Source organism: Dicentrarchus labrax, unplaced genomic scaffold (assembly GCF_905237075.1).
Source record: "Dicentrarchus labrax unplaced genomic scaffold, dlabrax2021, whole genome shotgun sequence".
Classification (NCBI taxonomy): Eukaryota; Metazoa; Chordata; class Actinopteri; family Moronidae; genus Dicentrarchus; species Dicentrarchus labrax.
In genome coordinates this window covers 23,846,545-23,862,068 of record NW_026136712.1, presented here as the reverse complement: position 1 = coordinate 23,862,068, position 15,524 = coordinate 23,846,545, and the positions used below count along the sequence as shown (strand labels likewise).

The window sequence follows — 15,524 nt, the reverse complement described above, 5'->3', positions numbered from 1 at the left end:
CATTGAAAAGGGTGATGACAGTGAATACAGGACTGTGGTGGGCAACTTTGTCACTTGGAGTGAGGTTAACCATCTGCAGCTCAATGTGACAAAGACAAAGGAGCTCATAGTGGATCTGAGGAGGGCGAAAACACCCGTGACCCCTGTTTCCATCCAGGGGGTCCCTGTGGACACTGTAGAGGAGTATAAGTACCTGGGGGTGTACTTGAATAGACTTAGACTTAGACTTAGACTTCTCTTTATTGATCCTTTTGGGATGATTCCTGCAAGGAAATTGGGTTTCCAGTAGCTTACAAAACACTTGTGTAGAAAATAAAGAGGCATAAACGACCGTGGCAGAGAGGAGGATGCTGTCCAGGCTTCAGTCTATCTTGGACAATGTCTCACACCCTCTCTACGACACACTGGCCCAGCAGAGGAGCACCTTCAGCAGAAGACTCACCACTCACTACAGAGCGCCACAGGAAATCATTCTGGCCTGTGGTCATTAAACTCTACAACGCCTCCCTCAGAGAGTCAGGACACTCTGAGGGAGGCCCCTCCCCCTTTTATATATATATATATATAGTTATATATATATAGTTATTTTTTGTTCTTAATAGATGTTGTTTGCATATCTGGAGTTTGTAACAAAAATAATTTGTAAATAAATAATTAAATAATCCTCTGCTCCTTGTCTACCACCACTATGTCTGGTTGGTTGGCCAGGACCTGTTTGTCAGTCTGGAAGCTGAAGTCCCACAGCACCTTGGCCCTGTTGTTCTCAGCCACCTTCTGTGGTGCGGCCCATTGGGATTTGGGTACTTCTATTCCATACTGGGTACAGATGTTCCTGTACACTATTCCAGCCACTTGGTTGTGTCTCTCCATGTACGCTGAACCGGCTAGCATCTTACACCCTGCTACTATGTGCTGGACTGTCTCAGAGGCATCTTTGCATAGTCTGCACCTTGGGTCAGATCTGCTCTTGTAGATCTTGGCCTCTATGGCTCTTGTACCTAGGGCCTGTTCTTGTGCTGCCATGATCAGTGCCTCTGTGCTGTGTCTGAGTCCAGCCTTTTCCAGCCATTGGTAGGTCTTCTCGATATCAGCCACTTCTTCAATTTGGCGGTGGTACGTGCCATGTAGGGGCTTGTCCCTCCAGGTTGTCTGCTCCTCTTCCTCTGCACTCTTATCGGGTTTCTGTTGCCTGAGACATTCACTTAACAGTTCATCCTTTGTGGCCATTTTTCTGATGTACTCTTGGATTTTTGATGTTTCATCCTGGATAGTGGCCTTGATGCTCAGTAGTCCTCGGCCTCCCTCTTTCCGCTTAGTGTACAGTCTCAGGGTGCTGGATTTGGGGTGAAACCCTCCGTGCATGGTGAGGAGCTTTCTTGTCTTGATATCTGTAGCTTCTATCTCCTCCTTTGGCCAGCTTATGATCCCAGGAGGGTATCTGATGACTGGTAGTGCGTACATGTTGATGGCTTGGATCTTGTTCCTGCCATTCAGCTGACTTTTCAGGACCTGCCTTACTCTCTGGAGGTATTTGGTTGTGGTTGACTTCCTTGCGGCTTCCTCATGGTTTCCATTAGCCTGTGGGATACCAAGGTACTTGTAGCTGTCTTGGATATCACCTATGTTGCCCTCTGGTAGGTCAACCCCTTCAGTTCTGATCATCTTGCCTCTCTTTGAGACCATCCGGCCGCACTTGTCCAATCCGAATGACATCCCTATGTCGTTGCTGTAGATCCTGGTGGTGTGGATCAGCGAGTCAATTTCGGAATTGGTACCCGTAACCACTCTTTGTGATGATCTGACTGAGGGGGTTCAGGCCTATGCAGAACAGCAGTGGTGATATGCTGCATTTGATGTTGACTTGGGCAATTGGCTTTGAGTCGGCTTCTAGGGTTGTCTTCCACATTCCCATCGAGTTCTGGATGAAGGCCCTTAGGTTCCTGTTGATCTTATACAGTTCCAGACATTCCAGTATCCATGTGTGGGGCATTGAGTCGTAAGCTTTCTTGTAGTCGATCCAGGTGGTGCACAGGTTGGTCTTCCTGCTCTTACAGTCTCGGGCGACTGTTCTATCGACCAGTAGCTTCTGCTTGGCTCCTCTGGTGTTGCTACCAATTCCCTTCTGAGCCCCGCTCATGTATTGAGCTACGTGCTTACTCATCTTAGCCGTGATGATACCTGATAGGGCCTTCCATGTTGTGGAAAGGTTATTGACCGGTAGTTGGATGGGATGGGTCCCTTCTTAGGGTCCTTCAGGATTAGGACCGTCCAGCCCTGGGTTAGCCACTCTGGGTGGGACCCATCCCTTAGCAGCTGGTTCATCTGTGCTGCTAGGCATTCATGGAGTGCTGTTAGCTTCTTCAGCCAGTAGGCATGGATCATATCGGGGCCTGGTGCTGTCCAGCTCTTCATCTTTGACACTCTTTCTTGGATGTCTGCCATTGAGATGGTTACTGGTTCTTGTTCTGGGAGGTTGCTGTGGTCTGCTCTTAGGTCCACTATATATATATATATATATATATATATATATATATATATATATATATATATGATTGTGTAATTAACATATTATAGATTTCCAATGGAAAGAAAAGTTTATGTCTAAATTAGAAATAAAAGTTAGAATAATACAAACAAAATTAGATCTCTGAATCTAATCGTTATATTTAATGCTGAATTGTAGTTAGAGAGTGGAGATAATTAGTGGAGCTATTTTCAGTGTTTTTCATTAGTTTTTATAACAGTTTTAAATGATGTATGTCCTTTTTGTTTAATATTATGTAATAAACTATAGAAGCACATTTCTAATAAAAACTATAAGAACGTAATAATAATTGAATGAATTCATGTTAAGTCAACATTATGAGATAAAAGTTGTAAATACAAGATAATTAGTATAGTTATGCTATAAACTGTTATTCTCTATAATTTTCAAGATAATTGGTTACAATTATGAGATAAGACATGATTATGATAATTATTTGATTTCATAATTATGACTGTATTTCATAATTTTGACTTATCTCATCTATCTTCTCATTCTTCAGTTCAGTTAAAGTTTATATATACTGTCAGTGGTTCAAACAGGAAAAATGAACTGTTATGGACAACAACCCTTCTAGTTCTTTCAGTATTGGCAGTATTTGGTTGCGTAGTTTAAACCTCCGTAAGAAAACAAAGCACAGACACTCTTGGTGGACAAAGTTTATTGTAAAAGTGCATCTTATTAAACATTGATAAACAGTGTAAAACACACCTTTCTGTCAGCGACCTCCTCCACAGGTGAGTCTTTGGTGTCACTCAGGAAAAATATAACATTACTTTACACTGAAAACAGATATTCATCATCGTCGTATCAAACAGTCATATTTACAATACGTACAAATATTGTACACAAATCGCAGCTGTGAGTGTCTGAACGTGAAGAGGACAGTTTGTGTATTCATGGATTTCTGTGCAAAAGTACAAAGTGTTCGTCTGCAGCCTACAGATGTGTTTCTGTTGGAAAACATCCTGAGGACCCGATAACTCTCCGTTGAAGAGGCGTTCAGTAATGAACAGATCTATAATCAGATCAGTCTGTGAGACAGTAGTGCAGTTAGAGTGTGAACCGATCGGTGTTAGTGGAGATAAAACTGTTCACTGATGTCGTGACTGTCGGCGAGGACGTGATGTCACTTCCTCTATCCACGTGAAAACAGGAAATTACATCAAACAACAACCCAGAAACGCAACAAACGTCACATAAACAGATTTTTTAGCTGCTCAGTGTTTCATATCGTTGATATCGTTGATGTGTTGTCCTGTATAACACTGGTGGTATTTCTCTATGAGTAAGGACAGAGAGTGTTTGTAGGAAGATCTTTAACACTTTATATTAAAGTCCACCAGCTGCTTGTTAGCATTCATATTAGTGGTATATCGGCCTTTTATGAGTCATTATAAAGCTCTAATTAGCTCTTGCTCATTACTAATACCTAGAACTCTTTTATAAACATACATTATTATTATTACTTTTACTATTAACACTTTTGTTACATACGAATAGATGAGAATAAAAGAGGTTCAGAGATTCATTAGTTAGCTGTCTGGCTAACTCTTACAGTTGTAGGATAAAACATTAATTAGAGCTTTATAACGACCATAGTGACGGTGCGTTCACTGACACCGTTCTCCGTTAGGATATTTTACAGCTGTTCCTGCAGCTCTGAGCAGACGGGCAGACGGAGAGGAGCGTCCGTGCATCATGCGGGTGTTGAGGCCGTCGGCCACGGAGAACGTCTCGAGGTTGGACTTCAGAGTCAGTGGGAGCGGGACTTTATCCAGCAGGTGGACACGATAGAGCGACAGCAGAGGTCCTGGAGACTCAACACTGAGAGACAGACAGGGAGACAGACAGGGAGAGGGAGGGGGGGAGAGAGAGAGAGAGAGAGAGGGAGAGAGACAGGGAGAGGGAGAGGGAGGGAGACAGGGAGAGAGGGAGAGAGAGACAGGGAGAGGGAGGGAGACAGGGGGAGAGAGAGGGAGAGGGAGGGAGACAGGGAGAGGGAGAGAGAGACAGGGAGAGGGAGGGAGACAGGGAGAGGGAGAGAGAGAGAGGGAGAGGGAGGGAGACAGGGAAAGAGAGAGACAGGGAGAGGGAGGGAGAGAGAGAGAGGGAGAGGACAGGGAGGGAGAGGAGGGAGACAGGGAGAGAGAGAGAGAGAGACAGGGAGAGAGAGAGAGAGAGACAGGGAGAGAGAGAGAGAGAGAGACAGGGAGAGAGAGAGAGAGACAGGGAGAGAGAGAGACAGGGAGAGAGAGAGAGAGAGAGAGAGAGAGAGAGAGAGAGAGAGAGAGAGAGAGAGAGAGAGAGAGAGACAGGGAGAGAGAGAGAGAGAGAGAGAGAGAGAGAGAGACAGGGGAGAGAGAGAGAGAGAGAGAGACAGGGAGACGGAGAGGGAGGGGGAGAGAGAGAGAGACAGGGGGAGAGAGAGAGAGAGAGACAGAGAGAGACAGGGGAGAGAGAGAGAGAGAGAGAGAGAGAGACAGGGAGAGAGAGAGAGAGACAGAGAGAGACAGGGAGAGAGACAGGGAGAGAGACAGGGGAGAGAGAGAGACAGGGAGAGAGACAGGGGGAGAGAGAGAGAGAGAGAGAGAGAGACAGGGGAGAGAGAGAGAGAGAGAGAGAGAGAGAGACAGGGAGGGAGAGAGAGAGAGAGACAGGGAGACGGAGAGGGAGGGGGGAGACGGAGAGGGAGGGGGAGAGAGAGAGAGAGAGACGGAGAGAGAGAGAGAGAGACAGGGAGAGAGAGAGAGAGAGAGAGAGAGACAGGGAGACAGAGAGAGAGAGAGAGAGAGAGAGACAGACAGGGAGACAGACAGGGAGAGGGAGGGGGAGAGAGAGACAGGGAGAGAGAGAGAGAGACAGGGAGAGAGGGAGAGAGAGAGAGAGAGAGAGAGAGAGGGAGAGAGACAGGGAGAGGGAGGGAGACAGGGAGAGGGAGGGAGACAGGGAAAGAGAGGGAGAGAGAGAGACAGGGAGAGGGAGGGAGACAGGGGAAAGAGAGGGAGAGAGAGAGACAGGGAGAGGGAGGGGGAGAGGGAGAGAGAGACAGGGAGAGGGAGGGAGAGACAGGGAGAGGGAGGGAGACAGGGAAAGAGAGAGACAGGGAGAGAGACAGAGACAGGGAGAGAGAGAGAGACAGAGAAAGAGAGAGACAGTTCATCTTAAATAACTGAAATAGAAACACAGTGAGGAGGTGTGCTGTGTCTGATCGTCCAGCAGAGGGCAGCACATTACTTATATACGGTAAAACGAGTGGTTTTCTGAATGGAGTCTGGTGGGCCGACAGTCAGCGGGAAGTGAATTACATTTATAACCTTTTCAGGACTTTAAGTGGTAACAGAGTATTTAACCGTCGTACTGTACTCCGTTAAAGGACCTGAACGCGTCCTCCAGCGCCAGACGGACTCTGACTGACCTTTGTTGGGTCTCCACAGCCGCTCCAGGCCGTGTCTCATGAGTACGATGCGAGCGAGCTCCGTGAACGACTCGTGATGTTGAAGTTGCACAGCGGGCTGACCTCGAAGAACGAGTCCACAACACAGAGTCCACAACACAGAGTCCAACACAGAGTCCAACACAGAGTCCACAACACAGAGTCCAACACAGAGTCCACAACACAGAGTCCACAACACAGAGTCCAACACAGAGTCCACAACACAGAGTCCACAACACAGAGTCCACAACACAGAGTCCAACACATAGTCCACAACACAGAGTCCAACACAGAGTCCACAACACAGAGTCCAACACAGAGTCCACAACACAGAGTCCACAACACAGAGTCCACCACAGAGTCCAACACAGGGTCCACAACACAGAGTCCACAACACAGAGTCCAACACAGAGTCCAACACAGAGTCCACAACACAGAGTCCAACACAGAGTCCACAACACAGAGTCCAACACAGAGTCCACAACACAGAGTCCACAACACAGAGTCCACAACACAGAGTCCAACACAGAGTCCACCACAGAGTCCATAACACAGAGTCCAACACAGAGTCCACAACACAGAGTCCACAACACAGAGTCCACCACACAGAGTCCACAACACAGAGTCCAACACAGAGTCCACAACAGAGTCCACAACACAGAGTCCACAACACAGAGTCCACAACACAGAGTCCAACACAGAGTCCACCACAGAGTCCATAACACAGGAGTCCAACACAGAGTCCACAACACAGAGTCCACAACACAGAGTCCACCACACAGAGTCCACAACACAGAGTCCACAACACAGAGTCCAACACAGAGTCCAACACAGAGTCCACAACACAGAGTCCACCACACAGAGTCCAACACAGAGTCCACAACACAGAGTCCAACACAGAGTCCAACACAGAGTCCACAACACAGAGTCCAACACAGAGTCCAACACATAGTCCAACACAGAGTCCACAACACAGAGTCCACAACACAGAGTCCAACACAGAGTCCAACACAGAGTCCACAACACAGAGTCCACCACACAGAGTCCACAACACAGAGTCCTACACAGAGTCCACAACACAGAGTCCAACACAGAGTCCACAACACAGAGTCCACAACACAGAGTCCAACACAGAGTCCAACACAGAGTCCACCACAGAGTCCACAACACAGAGTCCAACACAGAGTCCACAACACAGAGTCCACAACACAGAGTCCACCACACAGAGTCCACAACACAGAGTCCACAACACAGAGTCCAACACAGAGTCCACCACACAGAGTCCAACACAGAGTCCATAACACAGAGTCCAACACAGAGTCCACAACACAGAGTCCACAACACAGAGTCCACCACACAGAGTCCACAACACAGAGTCCACAACACAGAGTCCAACACAGAGTCCAACACAGAGTCCACAACACAGAGTCCACCACACAGAGTCCAACACAGAGTCCAACACAGAGTCCAACACAGAGTCCACAACACAGAGTCCAACACAGAGTCCAACACAGAGTCCAACACAGAGTCCACAACACAGAGTCCACAACACAGAGTCCAACACAGAGTCCAACACAGAGTCCACAACACAGAGTCCACCACACAGAGTCCACAACACAGAGTCCAACACAGAGTCCACAACACAGAGTCCAACACAGAGTCCACAACACAGAGTCCACAACACAGAGTCCACAACACAGAGTCCACAACACAGAGTCCAACACAGAGTCCACCACAGAGTCCACAACACAGAGTCCAACACAGAGTCCACAACACAGAGTCCACCACACAGAGTCCACAACACAGAGTCCACAACACAGAGTCCAACACAGAGTCCACCACACAGAGTCCAACACAGAGTCCACAACACAGAGTCCAACACAGAGTCCACAACACAGAGTCCACCACACAGAGTCCAACACAGAGTCCACAACACAGAGTCCAACACAGAGTCCAACACAGAGTCCAACACAGAGTCCACAACACAGAGTCCACAACACAGAGTCCAACACAGAGTCCACCACACAGAGTCCAACACAGAGTCCACAACACAGAGTCCAACACAGAGTCCACAACACAGAGTCCACCACACAGAGTCCAACACAGAGTCCACAACACAGAGTCCAACACAGAGTCCAACACAGAGTCCACAACACAGAGTCCACAACACAGAGTCCAACACAGAGTCCACAACACAGAGTCCACAACACAGAGTCCAACACAGAGTCCACAACACAGAGTCCACAACACAGAGTCCAACACAGAGTCCAACACAGAGTCCACAACACAGAGTCCACAACACAGAGTCCACAACACAGAGTCCAACACAGAGTCCAACACAGAGTCCACAACACAGAGTCCAACACAGAGTCCACAACACAGAGTCCACAACACAGAGTCCAACACAGAGTCCACAACACAGAGTCCACAACACAGAGTCCACAACACAGAGTCCACAACACAGAGTCCAACACAGAGTCCACAACACAGAGTCCACAACACAGAGTCCACAACACAGAGTCCACAACACAGAGTCCAACACAGAGTCCAACACAGAGTCCACCACACAGAGTCCAACACAGAGTCCACAACACAGAGTCCAACACAGAGTCCACAACACAGAGTCCACCACACAGAGTCCAACACAGAGTCCACAACACAGAGTCCAACACAGAGTCCAACACAGAGTCCACAACACAGAGTCCACAACACAGAGTCCAACACAGAGTCCACAACACAGAGTCCAACACAGAGTCCACAACACAGAGTCCACAACACAGAGTCCAACACAGAGTCCACAACACAGAGTCCACAACACAGAGTCCAACACAGAGTCCACAACACAGAGTCCACAACACAGAGTCCACCACAGAGTCCAACACAGAGTCCACCACAGAGTCCACAACACAGAGTCCAACACAGAGTCCACCACACAGAGTCCAACACAGAGTCCACAACACAGAGTCCACAACACAGAGTCCAACACAGAGTCCACAACACAGAGCCCACCACACAGAGTCCAACACAGAGTCCACAACAGAGTCCACAACACAGAGTCCAACACAGAGTCCACAACACAGAGCCCAACACAGAGTCCACAACACAGAGTCCACAACACAGAGTCCAACACAGAGTCCACAACACAGAGTCCAACACAGAGTCCACAACACAGAGTCCAACACAGAGTCCAACACAGAGTCCACAACACAGAGTCCACAACACAGAGTCCAACACAGAGTCCAACACAGAGTCCACAACACAGAGTCCACCACACAGAGTCCAACACAGAGTCCACAACAGAGTCCACAACACAGAGTCCACAACACAGAGCCCAACACACAGAGTCCAACACAGAGTCCACAACAGAGTCCACAACACAGAGTCCAACACAGAGTCCACAACACAGAGTCCACAACACAGAGTCCAACACAGAGTCCAAAGTCAAAGCTAACATTAATGCTAAGCTAGTGGTTATATTAGTAACCAACAATTATCCCGATAATAAATATTTACCGTACGATATTGTTAAAGTTATTTTATCGTCTCAGAGGAGAAAAACATCTTTAACATTATTTTGTATTTTCAGATTAATGCAGTAAAAATATTAAAGCACCACAAACTTGTACTTAAGTATTGAGTACTCGGATACTTGTGATCCAGCTCCTTCGTGGTGCGTAAAGCCCCCACTAACACCCGGACTGCCCCCCTCTCGGTGGCTCCGTCCTTCAGGCTCGCGAGGATCTCCCCCTTCCCGACGTCACTGTCCCCCACGAGCAGGAACTTGAGCAGAAAGTCGTACGCACGCGCCGCGCTGCTTCATCCTCGCGCCAGATAACAGCTGCCGCGTCCCATCAGGAGATGAGGCTCGGACTGCCGTTGTTTAACATTTTATTTTAGTTTTCTTGTATTTGTAAATTTAAATTAATTATATAAAGCATTTGGAAGTTTCTATTTTCTTAATAAAGCTGGAATAACTTCTTCCTGTCACATATACAGTCTGCTGCCTCCTGGTGTCCAACAGTGACAGGATCCGAAGGGTTAAACAAACAGTAACTGACACTAAAGCAACAACAACAACAAACTCACTGTTGGATCAATAAACAAACAAATTAGCAATCGGGGCTCAAAACAAACGTTTATTTGCTTTATTGCTTTTCTCTTCGGGTTGTTTAATAATTTATTGATTCATCTTCAACTGGAACAATTATCTTTCTGTTCATCAGTTTAATTACACTTTCTCTCAAACAAACAAACAAACAAACAAACAAACAAACAAAAGTCTCTGAAATTTCTCCAACGTTGTCTTTTGTTTCTTTGCAGAAACCACAGAGTCCTTCCTGTGTGGAGCCCTTTCAGATTAAAAGTGTCTCTCAGTTCACAGAGAGTCTCTCAGTTGTAGCTGTATCCGGGCAGCGGCAGTTTCTGACCCTCTTTGGCCTCGAAGAAGGTGTAGGACAGAGTGATGGTGTCCACCCGGGCCATCCGCGGGTCCTCGTCGAACTCCGGGTCGATGTAGAAGAAGACGGGCATGTCCACCTCCTCGTGAGGGTTCAGACGCTGCTCCTCGAAGCAGAAACACTGCGGAGAGACGACACAGAGATCAGTTTATCATCGCGGTGGATCCGAGGAGAACCCGGCGCTCTTCACCGTGGACTACCTGGATCTTGTTGAAGTACTGCCCCGCCTCGAAGGGAACCACGTTGTAGGTGGAGATGCCGATGATCGGCTGATCTGTGGGGTTCTTCGCTCTGTAGAACGCCAGCGCCGTCTCACCTGGAACCACCTGCAGCGACAAACACACGTCAGCTAAAACCTGCAGGGACAGAAGAGTCCTGGTTCCGGGTCTGAATCCGGACCAGAACAGTTCTGGTGTGTTCACTGACCGACAGAATAATGTGCAACCAACGGATTCACGGAGGAAACAAACCGTAAAGTTTCACGACCGCAGTCCGCGTTATCCTCCGCAGTAACTACGACTGTAACTGATTACTAATAACTGTCAGTAATAATGTAATAGATTACATATTTTATGTTAATCTGATCGCCACAGAATCCTCCCGGGGCGCGGCGGCGTCGTAAAGCCCGGTGGGATTTCGGGGTCGTGCTATCGTCGGACGTTTAGGATTTCTCCGCTGATAATCGGAACCGGGTCTTACATTGATCTCCGTCTGCTGCGGTTTGAAGTTCCACTGCATGCTGGCGTGCCGGTCGGCGTTGAAGGTGACCTTGATGACGCGCTCCTTCACCGGCTTCATCGTCTCCACCTGATCGGTGTCGTGGCCGGCCACCGCCATGCCGCCGAGCCCCGACGCCTGGCAGTAGAGTCTGTAGAGCGGCACGGCGGCGTACGAGAGGCCGATCATCCCGACCCCGGCGGCGGCGATGTACGTCAGCACCGTCTTGTTCCTGGTCTTCCACTCCTCCTCCTGGCTCTGGGACTTCCTGTTTCTGCTCTTTATGCCTCGGCTCTGCGGGTGGAAGCGCGGCGGCGGGGGGAGCCGGCGCCGCAGGAAGTGCTCGGCCTGGGAGTCCAGCGTCCTCGCAGCGTCGCACCGCAGCGTCCTGACGCAGCGCGTTAGCAACACCTGAGGGCAGCAGAGGGACTGACGTACCAGGAAGTGGAGCAGCATGGCTGGTCAGTCCTCACCTGAAGGAAACTCACCTGGACGGAAGATAAAACACCAGTGAGGCCTGCAGCTAATCAATATCTTTATTTAACATTAGGAGCTTCTGTAGAGCAGCAAATTCCCACATTTGTCAAATATTTGTTATGTTAGCCTCTAAATAAATGAATTTAATGTCAATCAGCTGATCATCAGTTAAAAGGAGTAATCATTGCAGCTCTAATCTGAACAACATCCAACAGACACACAATGTTATTTAAGTGAGAGCACCAAACCAAACTCCATTCAAAAAAGATCCACTTTAACGCCACCTTGCTCACTAACATGTGACACAGCTCTTTTAAAACGGATATTTAGTTTTCCCGACTTGATTAAAGTCGCTCTTTAATTCGGTGTGTGACTGACTGTCTGAACACAAACTGTTTCTGTGTAAATCGACTTGGAAACATCGATTACCCTCTCAGTCAGACAGTGACAGCAGCCGGACTGACTTTTAAAAAGATATATTTTAATGGTATGTTAAGTTTTCTTTTTGGATCACGAGTGCCGAATTATCCAGCGAACCCTGCCGATTCTCAACATGTCTCCAGTCATACAACAGTCGGTATGTAAGTGCTCTAAAACACAGTTAAAGTCTTAATGTGCGGAGTTTTTAGTGGAGTTTCGCGCGCTATTTTAACCACAAAATAAAACAGAGGTGTTATCGGCGCTGACCGACATTAAAGCTGCACTGATGTTGACTGAACAAGTTAAATTGAACAACAGTCATCATGTAGAAACCTCTGACCTCCAGACATTCATAACCATCCAACAGACACATGAAGTTCTCTGAGTGAGCGCGCCACACCAAACTCCGTTCAAAAAAGCGACACTTTAACGCCACCCGGCTCAATAACATGTGACACAGCTGTTGTAAAACGGGTATTTAGTTTTCCCGACTGGATTAAAGTGACTCTTTAATTCGGCTCGAACACTCGCTCTGTAAACACCAGCAGTGTCACAGTGTCACAGTTTCACTGTTTCACAGTCATTATGTGGAAACTGTGTGCTAACGCTAGTCAGCTAACCGGAAGCTAGCACGCAAACAGAAACGTTATTACTTTATTTATTAATTAAAATCATCTTTAATCAGTTAATACCTTCAACAATCAGCTGCTGTCCTCCAGCGGCGGGCCGCAGCGACACATTATCAAACACAGTGAGCGGAAGACCTCGTAACACCGGTGCAACCCTGAATTAGCTCCGCTGTAAACCCAGCCATAAAGGTTCCGGTTGTGTGTTTTTTAATAAATCTTATTTAGAAGTTAAACTCAGATAAATCAGATATTAATGAGTTCACATAACTGAACTCTTTTAGAACACTCTTTACATTTAAGCTAATTAAACCTTTTGCTTTTGATAGATATAAAGAATTAGATATTTAGGTTTTATATGGACTATTTAAATTAATCTATTTCTGCCATGATTAATGTTTATGGGTCAATATTAAATCATATTTTATAGTGGAGCAATAACAAACCCTCTTTCTTCTGTTTTTTAAAAGACCTCTAATTATTTAAAACTGTATATCAGAAAAATATCACTAATGATTTATTTCACTCTTCTTCTTCTTCTGATTGACGGCTGCAGATTAACATTTAATGTCTTATATATATATATATATATATATATATAATCCTATATGTATTCTCTGTGAGTTCCTATACTTTATATAATACTTTGTAGATTTTATTTGTTTTGGTTCCAGTTTTATCCACTAAAACGTTATAAAATGTTGTAATTGAACTTTAAATAAATGATCCTGTCCATTCAGATTAATGAGAAAACCATGAATTTAATGCGTTTAGTAGATAATAACATCTCATTCTAAGGTAACAAACACACAATGAGTCTTATTATCACTAATGAAAACACACCTATATACATTGTTATATTATGTTATATTGTATTATATTATATTATATTATGTTATATTTATATTATATTATATTATATTATGTTATATTATATTAAATTGTATTATATTATATTATATTATGTTATATTATATTATGTAATATTATATTATATTGTATTATATTATATTTTATCATATTGTATTATATTATATTATATTATGTTATATTATATTATGTTATATTATATTATATTATGTTATATTATATTATATTATATTATGTTATATTATATTATGTTATTATGTTATGTTATATTATATTATGTTATATTATATTATATCATATTATATTATGTTATATTATATTATGTTATATTATATTATGTTATATTATATTATATTATATTATATTATGTTATATTATGTTATATTGTATTATATTATATTATATTATGTTATATTATATTATATTATATTATATTATGTAATATTATATTAAATTGTATTATATTATATTGTATTATATTATATTATGTTATATTATATTATATTATATTATATTATGTTATATTATGTTATATTATATTATATTATATTATGTTATGTTATGTTATGTTATGTTATGTTATATTATATTAGGGTTAGGGTTAGGGTATATTATATTATGTTATATTATATTATATTGTATTATATTATGTTATATAATATTATATTATGTTATGTTATATTATATTATATTATATTATGTAATATTATATTAAATTGTATTATATTATATTATGTAATATTATATTATATTGTATTATATTATATTTTATCATATTGTATTAGATTATATTATATTATGTTATATTATATTATGTTATATTATATTATATTATATTATATTATGTTATGTTATATTATATTATGTTATTATGTTATGTTATGTTATATTATATTATATCATATTATATTATGTTATATTATATTATATCATATTATATTATGTTATATTATATTATATTGTATTACATTATATTATATTGTATTATATTAATATTATATTATGTTATATTATATTATATTATATTATATTATATTGTATTATATTAATATTATATTATGTTATATTATATTATGTTATATTATATTATATTATGTAATGTTATGTTATATTATATTATATTATATTATATTGTATTATATTATGTTATATTATATTATGTTATATTATGTTATATTGTATTATGTTATATTGTATTATATTATGTTATATTATATTATATTATGTTATATTAATATTATATTATATTATATTGTATTATGTTATATTATATTATATTATGTTATATTATATTATATTATATTATGTTATATTATGTTATATTATATTATATTATATTATGTTATATTATATTATATTATATTATATTGTATTATATTATGTTATATTATATTATGTTATATTGTATTATATTATATTATGTTATATTGTATTATATTATGTTATATTATATTATATTATGTTATATTAATATTATATTATATTATATTGTATTATGTTATATTATATTATATTATGTTATATTATATTATATTATATTATGTTATATTATGTTATGTTATATTATATTATATTATATTATATTATATTATATTATATTATATTATATTATATTGTATTATGTTATATTATATTATATTATATTATATTATATTATATTATATTAATGTGACACACTGGAGCTTTAAATGGAAATATTTAAATATATATGTGCATCAATCAATCATGAACTGAATTATAAAAGCCAGGAGTGGTACTAATGCAGGAAATAATCATTATAAATAAAAAGAGAAATAATTTCCATCATTATAAGGACAACAAGCAACGCTACGGTGGTCGTGCGAGGTCAAACTCTCGCTCTCCGCGCTGGTTCCGAGGGGCTGCTGCAGTAGTAATGGAGGGGGTCACGGTCGGCCAGGTATTCGATGCGGAATGCATCCTCAGCAAACGGCCGAGGAAGGTAAGAAACCCCCGCT

At 42.3% G+C, this 15,524-nt stretch overlaps 3 protein-coding genes across 3 annotated transcripts in view; 2 read left to right on the top strand and 1 right to left on the bottom strand.

The window, feature by feature from the left end:
• The first annotated feature begins 5,815 nt into the window (after positions 1-5,815).
• On the top strand, positions 5,816-9,554 carry LOC127373433 (mucin-2-like). Its single transcript, XM_051417891.1, has 2 exons — positions 5,816-6,523; positions 6,709-9,554. Exons 1-2 carry the CDS (start codon positions 6,040-6,042, stop codon positions 9,447-9,449), a joined length of 3,225 nt encoding a protein of 1,074 aa, XP_051273851.1. The 5' UTR covers positions 5,816-6,039; the 3' UTR covers positions 9,450-9,554.
• Positions 9,555-10,097: 543 nt separating this feature from the next.
• LOC127373434 (cytochrome c oxidase assembly protein COX11, mitochondrial) lies at positions 10,098-12,882 on the bottom strand. Its single transcript, XM_051417892.1, has 4 exons — positions 12,745-12,882; positions 11,138-11,643; positions 10,639-10,764; positions 10,098-10,559 (listed from the first exon to the last, which is right to left on the bottom strand). The coding sequence occupies exons 2-4, from the start codon at positions 11,609-11,611 to the stop codon at positions 10,371-10,373; spliced, it is 789 nt and encodes a 262-aa protein (XP_051273852.1). The 5' UTR covers positions 11,612-11,643; positions 12,745-12,882; the 3' UTR covers positions 10,098-10,370.
• Positions 12,883-15,281: 2,399 nt separating this feature from the next.
• Positions 15,282-15,524, top strand: part of LOC127373435 (chromobox protein homolog 2) — a 6,041-nt gene continuing 5,798 nt past the window's right edge. The window contains exon 1 of the mRNA XM_051417894.1: positions 15,282-15,508. Within this exon, the coding sequence (XP_051273854.1) occupies positions 15,308-15,508 (201 nt within the window). The 5' untranslated portion in view covers positions 15,282-15,307. The remainder of the gene's footprint in view (positions 15,509-15,524) is intronic.

Coding starts and splice junctions, on each gene's coding strand:
- LOC127373434 (XM_051417892.1), bottom strand. CDS start 11,611: ATGCTGCTCCACTTCCTGGTACGTCAGTCCCTCTGCTGCCCTCAGGTG. Junction 10,765..11,137: donor CGCAGCAGACGGAGATCAAT/GTAAGACCCGGT, acceptor TTGTCGCTGCAG/GTGGTTCCAGGTGAGACGGC. Junction 10,560..10,638: donor AGTACTTCAACAAGATCCAG/GTAGTCCACGGT, acceptor GTCTCTCCGCAG/TGTTTCTGCTTCGAGGAGCA.
- LOC127373433 (XM_051417891.1), top strand. CDS start 6,040: ATGTTGAAGTTGCACAGCGGGCTGACCTCGAAGAACGAGTCCACAACA. Junction 6,524..6,708: donor AACACAGAGTCCACCACAGA/GTCCATAACACA, acceptor TCCATAACACAG/GAGTCCAACACAGAGTCCAC.